The sequence below is a fragment of the Cariama cristata genome, unplaced genomic scaffold (genome assembly GCF_000690535.1).
Source record: "Cariama cristata isolate BGI_N322 unplaced genomic scaffold, ASM69053v1 scaffold10878, whole genome shotgun sequence".
In the NCBI taxonomy this organism is placed as follows: Eukaryota; Metazoa; Chordata; class Aves; order Cariamiformes; family Cariamidae; genus Cariama; species Cariama cristata.
Window position 1 is genome coordinate 27,882 of NW_009630713.1, and position 10,021 is coordinate 37,902.

At 38.9% G+C, this 10,021-nt stretch overlaps 1 protein-coding gene across 1 annotated transcript in view; it reads left to right on the forward strand.

Moving 5' to 3' along the window:
• Positions 1-8,263, forward strand: part of LOC104165894 (chromosome unknown open reading frame, human C16orf70) — a 36,061-nt gene extending 27,798 nt beyond the window's left edge. The window contains exons 12-16 of the mRNA XM_009705660.1: positions 633-676; positions 2,691-2,734; positions 4,093-4,151; positions 5,689-5,761; positions 6,210-8,263. Coding sequence (XP_009703962.1) covers positions 633-676; positions 2,691-2,734; positions 4,093-4,151; positions 5,689-5,761; positions 6,210-6,299 — 310 coding nt within the window. The 3' untranslated portion in view covers positions 6,300-8,263. The remainder of the gene's footprint in view (positions 1-632; positions 677-2,690; positions 2,735-4,092; positions 4,152-5,688; positions 5,762-6,209) is intronic.
• Positions 8,264-10,021: the final 1,758 nt, after the last annotated feature.

Genomic DNA, 10,021 nt, shown 5'->3' on the forward strand with positions numbered 1-10,021 from the left:
CCAAGTATTTTCTTTCTGCTTTTAAATGCCTTTCTGTTGTCAAGTAGGTCTTAAAGGAGTGACTGAAGTAAGGTAGTTCTTGGTCCGTCTATAGGGTGCAAACCCTCTTGATAGAGGCAAACTTGGTATTAGCAAAAGTGTCCATTTACTGGTAGGTAGGCTGCTGTTTTTTTCCTGATGTTATTTCAGTTACTGATTTAAAAAAAACTCAAAACTTCTCTCATGCTTCTGAACATATTTTCAATACTTTTTAAATGTAAACTCTTTAATATGAGTTAAAGAATAAGTGATTGGATGTCTGATTAAAGCAGTTAGTGACAGAGAAATCTATAGTATTGTTTCTAAGCTGAATATTTCTTCATCCAGTCTGTGTAACGGCGGAGTAATTTGTGCTGAAGGACCTTTTGTGTCCTGTAGAAAATTGTGTTAAGACATTCCCAGGCTGCTGCCTTTTTTGATGTAGAAAATAGAGATGAGAACTTTTCTTAATCTGTTAACATTGACACTCTCATTTTCATTTTATTTTTTATGTGACTTTTCATTAAACTGCTTATTAAGAGCCCTAAGTTTGTGCTGTGCAGTTTATGTTTACTTTTCTGTTTTCTAATAGCTTTACGATTTGCACTTTCTAGTTACCATCGCTGTGAATTCAAGATTCCACTAGTCATTAAGCGAGGTGAGTAGTTCATCTGTTGTTCAGGGGACACGTACAACAAAATGCTCAAAGGGGAAGTGTGATCAGTTTTCATTTGGAATGCATCCTTCATTACCAGAGGATGCTATCGGTGAAAGTCCTTGAGACAGAGGAGAAATGTTGGGGTTAAGTTTCTATTTAAGTGAAAAAGATACTTCAGGACAAGTTAGCAGTCCTCTGAGTTTTACTTACACTGCCTTGTTTACTTACTTGCATCATACGAATATTTAGCTGCAATATCGCTAATTTTCTGTAATGCTGCCACTCTGCTAAAAATAGTTCCCTTGTACCTGGAGGCTCAAAATCTGCTAGGCAGTGTTAGTCTGAGCTGGTCTGGCCAATCCACTGTTGAACTTCTTAATGCTGAGCTCACTCTTGAAAGCATTATTCATGATACTTAATATAAACTGGTTTAGTTAGGAATGAGAACAAACATCCAGAATGTGTTGGCTCTATGTGCTATAGACAGAGTGTGTCTGTTGTGTTCACTTGAAAATCTCTACTTGGGGAAAAAAAAAAATAATAATCAGTAGTGCTGATTCCACAAGATACTAAGATGAGCCCAACTCTGTGCATGTAAGTAACCTCAACAAAGCATAGGAAACCTTGTTTGATTGAAGATCATCGTGATTGAGGTAGACTTCTTTAATGTAAGAATTAACAGGTGTACTGGGAAAGTGTGTATTTTGATTATCCAGGGAATACTGGATCCTGGCGAGGTTTTGGCCAGGGATGCTTTCTTCATTTTGATTGGTTTTCACTGAAAGCACTTCCCTGTGTAAAATGTGATTCTCCTGTGGCTGTCACAGCAGTTTCAGCATGTAGAGGAATAAAAACCTGCAAAAACAACATCTGTATATACAAGCTTATGTGAAAGTTGATTTGTACTTCAGCCAAGAGAATAAGCGTGAAAGTTCTCACTTTTAAAATTATTTTCCCTTAGGTTATTGTGCAGTATTTCAAAGGCATTCATTTTATTTTTCATTCACCTCATGGAGTACCATGAATCTCTTCTGAATGTGTCTGGTTTTTTGTTTTGCTTTGGTTTTTTAACTTGCCTTTCTAGTCTCTAGCTTATGTTCAGGACATGTAACAAGTTGTAAACAGGTGTTATAAAATTTATGAAGAGCTGCATCTTCTTCCATTTGGTGGCAGTGCCTGATGCTGCTTTATTAACTCCCTTCTGTAGTTCAACTTCAGACAATAAATTGACAGCCAGAGTTCAAGTTGCACAGACACTGAACGCTTTTAACATAAAGGGAGCATGTTCATTTAGCAGGTGGAAAACAGAGAGGAGCTTTCGATCAAATTAAAGACTATTTGCTATGTTTGACTTGCTTAGTGTCTAGGTCCATTCCCCCTGCTTCAGGAAGGTGCTTTCAGTATTCAGAAGTCCCCTGAAATGTATGCATGAAACGGTGCTTGAAACCACCAGCAAACTATTTCTTTTTAAGACTGTAAGCGTAAATGAAATGCTGTCCTCACCTGCAGCTTTTTTTATTGCTTAATAGGTAGATGGTCATTCCCAAGCTCTCTACTATCTTTGTTTTTGAAAGAATGGCATTTTAGCTGATTTCAGGCATGCCAGCTCCTGAGTCTCAAGCTGTCAGTTTTGGCCAGTTTCCTTTCCAAGTGTAATGGGGTGGTTGACCTTGATGAGCGGCACATCATGTTATCTCAATGAGTGGCTGTGCTAGGCGTGTCAACTTTGTGCCAAGAAATGTAGTTTCTTTTAAGCTGGCATTCTTCTATGTAAGATTACAGCTCAAACATATCTTGGAACTTGCTGTAAATAGGTTTGTTTAATCACCTTAACTGGCATTTAGTCAATGTTTTTTGACAATTCTGGTTGCTAGTAAATGCTGGTAAATTTGTATATGAACTGAACTAATGCTTGTATGTCTCCTGCTATCTGAACGAACCTCTCAGAATAAAGGATTGTATAGGAGACTGTTCAAGCATGAAGTGTAAAGGCTTTTCTGTTTTTCTTGCATAGATAGTACTGATTCACAGACAGAAACGTGTACAACGTACAGCAAGGTAAGTCTGTGCAGAACTGAATGTTTCCTTTTTTTCTTAAACTGACTAAATGATCTATGCCAAATTTACAATACGCTTTGAAGAAATAGTAGCAGTTATATCGTGTTGTTTTAAAATAGAAGAGTTGAAGGCCAAAAGTTAATGTGTGTTTTGTGGTTTAAACATTTTGTTGTGTTAAGGGTTGAAGGCATTCGTAATAGCATACTTCAGGTAAACTATATTACTGCACTGTTGCATGCTTTGCATTTTAAGATAGCTGCAGGTAGAAATAGAACAGTAAGATAAGTGATATGGGAAAGTGATAGCAGTGGTGGCTGGAAGAGATATTTCTAAACAAAACTTTCACAGAGCTTTTCTACTTAATGTAGCTCTTGAAGACATGTAGTATTTAACACGAGGGTCCAGTGCCCTTCCACTTTCTTCTGAAGGGTGCCAATAATAGGGGGTTTCGCAGGTAGCAGCAGACCTTATAAAAATGTCACTGCCAATGTGACACCTCCTGATGACAGTGGACTCCTTGAAGACTATATGCTCCTTGAAGTGGACTCCTTGAAGTTGCTGCTGTATGTTTGAGAGCTACATTAAGTTGAAAAACTTCTCAAAAACAGTGTTCAGCAGTGTCTCTACAGTTAACATTCAGGCAGGGACAGTGCTGCTCTCTTGGCTCCTGGAGTGCCAAATGGAGGCTTTCCTTGATGAATTTTGGGTCCCATACTGGGAAGAAAAAATTGGAGTCAGTAATTTGGAAGCTGCCATTCTTTGCTTTTTAATTTGAATTACTTACACCCATCAGTACTTTGACTTATTTGAGTCTTGTGTGCGAAATCGCAGCTTCTTGTTAAGTCTGCTTAGAGTGATGAAAACTGTGGGGCATTCCCAATCATTAAATAGTGCAGCTTTCCTCTTCTTTTCCAAACTTTTTGCTTAAATTGAGGAAAGACTTTTGGGAGAGGTAGCAGTGATGCTATTTTTCCTTCTGCAAAGGTATGGAAGAGAATATTTTGTTGAAGTTTCCCACAGCTGTTTTGTTCTCAGAGGTGTCCCTGAAATGCTACAAGAGTTGCCAGCTACATTTTACCCATAAGACTCATAGAATTTTTTTATATTAATAATTCTAATTCAAGGCTGTTTTGAGACAAAAATGAGAATAAACCCCGAGAGGATTTCCTAGCCCTCATAATGGATAGTTTCTATTACTGAGTATGGCTCCAGTCACAAAATATTTCTGTAAATACAACCTCTGTGTTGTTTGGCAAATAAGCATGTCGCAAACAAAAATGTACATCACTCTCTTTCTAGATGAAAAGAAGAGTTTTCCTGTGCCTCATTTTAACACAAAGTCTTTGATATATTTCCAGTGGGACAGTATTCAGGATCTTCTGGGGCACCCTGTAGAGAAGCCAGTGGTACTTCACAGGTAAAGGTCTCTATTTTGCTTGGCAGGGATTGAGCTGATAAGAGGATGAATTTAGGCAGAGGAAGAGTGTTTATTGCACTAGTTACTTTCGGGCTGCTTTGCTGTTAGTTTCAGACCTTTTGGCCACTAACAAGACTAGATAGCCGCTTTCAAAGGAAATAAATTGACATGCAGAACAAAAACATTTCCAAAATTCCTTGAACTGTAAAATCCAGATAAAAGCTAAGCAGCGTATAAAAAAGTCTGTCTCTTTATGTGTAATAAATAGTGTAAATTTTTTTTATACTAATCACATGCATTTCAACAACGTGACATCATGCCACACAGTGTGTAGTATAGATGATAGCAGTCTGTCTGAAGAAACTTTGTTTTTATGAACATACATGGTTGTTCTAAAGTTCTTCTAGGCTGAGTGAAGACTGATCAGTCCTGACATTTGCTGTGTTTCTACAGGGATTGACCTGAGTGGGTTAAATAGGCATTATCTGTTTGCAGAGTTACCATTCTGTGATATGATATGAAACTGATTTATATTGGGACAAGTGTAAGTCATGGGTACTGTGAAAATACTGCAGCAATTTCAGATATACCAAACAAGGTATTTTCATCAGGCTTTCATCTGATTTTGAGTTTGATTTTTTTTTTTAAATGTTTTTCCCCTAAATCATTGTACCCATAGCTCCCCTTTATTCCTGTTTTATGCCAGTGAGATCATTAGAGCAGAAGCCACATAAAGTAAAGCTGAGGTGAAATAGTGATTACATAGAGCCCTTCTATTTTTCATCTGTGTTGTAGAGAGTAGTTCAACCAGAGTTTGCTTTACTGAGCGCATCTCAAATGTCTCAGACATGCAATCTGAGAAACCGACCAGTTACAAGAAAGGCCAAAAGGTAAATATTTTCTAGGGGGTGTTTTTTTGGCTGTAATCTAAAATCCTTTGCAGCCAGCAGCAGTCTGCCGTTGTCATATATAGGATCAAAAAATATCAGAAGTAACTGAAGGAGAAGTGAGATATTAATCTTGAAAAATGCTGGGTAATAGAACTTGGATTATTCTGTTTCAATATCTTACAGGGTAATTTTTTTAACATGATAAAACCGCTGGATTAATAGGCAGCATATAGTAAACATATGGTAGAGGCTGAGACATAAAGTAGATTGAAGAGTGGGAAAGGATCTTGCACAAAAATAATTTGTAATAAGTTACATGGTGCTTCTCTCCTCCTCTGTATCTGTTTATTTTCAGGGTTCTTCCTGTTCGAGTTAAGTGACAGAGTTTTGCTGTAGAGGTCGTTAGTACCTTCTTGATTACTTTCTCCCTGAATATTTATAATGACTCTGTGACATTAAGCAGAGGTATCCTCTGGCTCACTTGGAGTCTAGCAGTGGTGTTGCATAGATTTGCTTTCTTTGGATGAAAGCCATGATAAAAATGCTGTAATTTACCTTATATTACTGAGTGGTTATTCTTCCCTAAGAAGATCCTGAACCTCACATATCCTTTTTTTTTTTTTTCCCCCCCCTTCTTCTCTGTTCAGGTCGTCATCTCCAAACAACACTAACCCTTTTGGGTCAACCTTTTGCTTTGGACTGCAACGAATGATCTTTGAGGTTAGGAGAAAAACTTTGCTATTTGTTTGAGCAAGAGGAGATGAGGAGTTTGCTGTTATCGTGACTGGCTTTTTTATTTCCCATTTCAATAAAAACCAACACTTGGGAGTGGCTATGTTTTTAGAGCTTATTGACAGAAACAGGCAACTCCTTTCTCTGAGTTTGTACGTTTGCATGTTAAAGCTGGAACTTCAAGATTGTCACCTGGGACTCGTACTAGCAGGAGGTGCATGTACTGGGTTCCGAATAGTGCTGGAGCATGCTGGGGTTTAGGTGTGTCATGGAAATCTAGAGACTTTTAGGAACTAGCCAAGAGTGTGTTGCTTGCTTTTGTTCATTGTGCTTTCTTTTTTTTTCAGGCTTCCATATTCACCACTTTTGCTTTTCTGAGTCCCTGTTTGGTGTACAGTTCTTTTAATTTCCCTTTTTCCCTGCCCTCCTTTTGCAGGTGATGCAGAATAATCACATAGCTTCTGTTACTCTGTATGGCCCAACGCGGCCCAGCAGCCAGTTGAGAACATCGGACCTTCCCCAGTGAGCATCCCCTGCAAAGTCAGCTAATCTCAATGCTACAAAATTAGTACAGCGTGCCTTGATTTGCTGCCACTTATAATATGGAAAGCACGTTACGATTTTTTTTTGGTTTCGGGGTTTGTTTTTTTTTTTTCAATAAGCCTTTCCACCCAGGAGCGGTGTGGAAGGGAAATTCTCTCAACCCTTCATCATGGGGCATAGAACTGTTGATGGAGGAAAGCAGCTTAGGTGCCTGTGCCGTCGTTTATTCCTCTCCATTGCCCTCATCCTATGCAGCACAGACCTGAAGAGACTGTGCCCTCTTCTCAGCTGGCAGAAGGGGGAAATGGAAGAGGGGCACATAATGACTGCAAGAGTTCGAAGCACAAACTTTCTGAGCCTTGGAGCATCTGGAAGCAGGTATTGATTTTAGTCTGTTTGTGTTACTGTATTGATGTGGTGGTCACATTTTAAGAAAACGTGTGTGTGTATATATAGATATAAACACATCGGTATTTCTGTGGCTTAGGACATTGTACCAAGTGTGACAAGGATGTATATATGTCCATGATTTCAGGCACCACATCTTTGTGTAACTTTAAACCAAGCAAGTAGCATGTGCATAATACTTGGTTGTAACATTTGCACTACATACACTTTAATTACTTGATAAACGTTTATCTTCACTGAGGAGCATCTGTGTACTGGGTGTGAGTGGGGTGTGATGGTTATTTAATGTACGCTGCGCATAAAGCTTATTTATACAGTGGATCAAATTTATCCACCTTCCTGCACTAATATGTACTTGATATGCTGAAACAGGTTTTTTTTTTTTCTTCTGCCATGGCTGGTTTACTAATATTTTTTTTTCATATACAGTTTAAAAAAAAAAAAGAATTCTGGAAGAGGGTATTTCTATGAATGAATTATGTTGTAGTGAAAAGATTTGATACAATTTTTCATACTAGTGAAAAATTTAATGAAGAAATAGCATTGCCTCATTTGCCCCTACTCCAAAATCCTTTATTCCTACTCTGTTTTCTTAGAAAAAGAAAAGCTGTATATAATGGTGTCTCGGAAAGAAATTCCCAAGCTCTGCCATCACCAGGAAAACCTTTTCTGTAACTTTTGATGTATGATTTTAATTTATGCCAAAGGTTTAGCCAAAGACATCCTTATTGTGGTTTCACCATTTCTGTACATACATGCTAACTGCACACCCCACCCCAGCAGACAGGATATAGGCTTCTTTCTAGTTGGGAGATGCTGCTCGCGACATTTTATCCCAGGAGGATACTTTAAGTTTCTAGTTCTCTTACCAGTCTTATTTGGGGGAAATAGGTGGTCTGTCTTTGAAATATTGAACCCTTTTTAAAAATGGACAAGAGAAATGTATAATTTTATCCCATTTTTAATATTTTGGTGTAGCAACTTGTGATACATAGATGACAATTTTGTGAGTTTTACTATGTGTGTACAGATTTTGTAAATATGACATTTTTGTAATTTTAACTCCATGTACAGTGTAATCCTGTATAGTTTATCAATGAATGAGAGATAGGAAATTGAATGTTAACTGAAGTTTTGGATCCTGGACCAGTAGCAGGGATAAATGTGGTGTGTGTGTGTGAGACGTTCTTTGCCATTTAGTCTTCCTGTATACTGTGATACTCTAAACTGTTTTGCTAAAACAAACAAAAAAGCCCCATGGAGAATCTAATGGATAAGGAAAAAGTTACTGTTTACCTTTATCCCTAGGTGTCACTCCTGTTGAATCCCTGTTCAATCTGTGCTGTCTCCTGTGATCATTGCTTGCTAAGAAAATTCTATGCCTCAACCTTCCTTTTCTTTCCTCTCTAATTTTAATTTCATTTTACATAGCCCTTCTGTAAATTAAATGGAATAATAATGAGCATGTACACTGAAAGAAAAATAAAAAGAGACTCTCAGTTACTGTTTTTGTGTTAAATACAGTTGCTGGGTGTTTTTGTAATAAAATCATGGATGTTCTTGCTTTTTTTCTTATCAATTAGTTCTTTTTATTTTACTGTCTTTCAGATATTAGATTTGAAGTACCTGACTAGTGTTCCTCCTTTACAGCCGATACAGTGTGTTCTCCAAAGGAACAGTATAAAGACTAACAGAACTTGCAGTCTGTTTCCTAGCAGATACATGAAAGCGTATAATAAATTTTTGCCCTGAAGTGGAGAAGGAAAGTCTTTAAACTGTGGTAAATAACACCGCGGCTTCTGTATTGTGTTCAAAAATACGATTGTTACACTCTTGTCAGCCTTTGGGCATCATTAAAATCGATCAAGCTTCAAAGAGTTTGAATATTGCACAACAGAATGGAAGAAATATCTGCAGTAAAAGGAGCAAACGTGAATTCTCATACTGCTTTCTTGTGCCCTAAGGTACTTCAACAGAAAAGCATTGGAAGTCTGCTTACCCTGAAGTGGCTTAGAGGTTAATGCAGGGCATAAGGAGTGGGACTCCTGCTCCCATTCGCATTTCCCCTGCACTGGCTGCGTAATGCAGGGGAGAGCACTTAGCTTTCTCTCCTCTAGCCTCCTTCAGTTTTGGAGTAGAAAATGACCTCATGTAGTGCTTGGCTCAGCGTGCTCTTGGAGAATTTTATAATCTCTGAATTGAGATGGTGTGCATGATTATGCTTGTTACTAAAATATGACAGCAATCCTGCTAATAATTTCAATTAATTTTAATTATCCTTTTTGAATAAAGGCTCCAGATTAGCTACAGGAGGAGATAAATTCTTGATGGGACGATTTGAATAATGGCTACGCAGATGCTACCAATATCCTGCCTCAAGCATATTCAGTTGAAATTCTTCAGAAGCGTGAGGTCAGGACTGCTGCTAGAGCATGCACAGCAAGACTTAGGACAGGATGTCAGCAGCTAACCAAAGGTATTTAACTCCCATCTTCACTTGTAACGCTCTGCTGAGTCAAAGCGACTAGAACAGTGTAGATAATGAAATGTGCTCTCTTAACGGCCCAGATACTTCTCTAGGTAAGTCCCTTCATCTTGAAAAGTTCCTCTGTAACTAAGCGAACTTTGCATCTTGGCTGCTGCTGCTGCTGTGCTGAGTGCCAAGCATCTGACTTTTGGGAGAGGCAGAGCTGAAAAAGGGCATGGGGAGATAATGTGGAGCAGCTCTTTTTGGGTTTCTTCACCCTTCCTTTGTGGTTGCAGCTGTTCATAGCTCCCTTCTCTGACATGTTTTGATTTGTTTGCTGCTATTTGGACTAAGCCAAGCCAAGCTGTTCCTGTGCTGATGTGTTAGGGGAGCCTTAAAGGACTTGCTGGCATGAAAAGATTAGGATTGGATGGGGAGGACTGATGGCAGTTTTGAATCACCAGAATGAAGAGAGGAAGGAATAGGGAATAGAGGAGGTGGGGATGGCAGTGTGGCAGGAAGGAGCGGCTGGGACAAGGCAGGCTGTTTGAACCAAAAGCTGTTCCTTGCAGAGGGGTACTTGGGGTGCAGCAGTGGGCAGCTCCAGCTCTACCAGGCCAGCTGGGCAGGGTGCATCACCTTCCCCTCCCAAAGGAACTGAGAGATTTGAGCTGTGTCAGATCCCCTCTCAGCAGGTGCCCTTGTTAGGGTTATGTGTGGTTTGATACAGATCCTGCGTGTTGGCAACATGTGCGTTGGTGGTCCATCATTTTGGTTTCATATGATAAAACCGTTTGATACAACGTTAAGTACAATTGCGTTTTTAATAA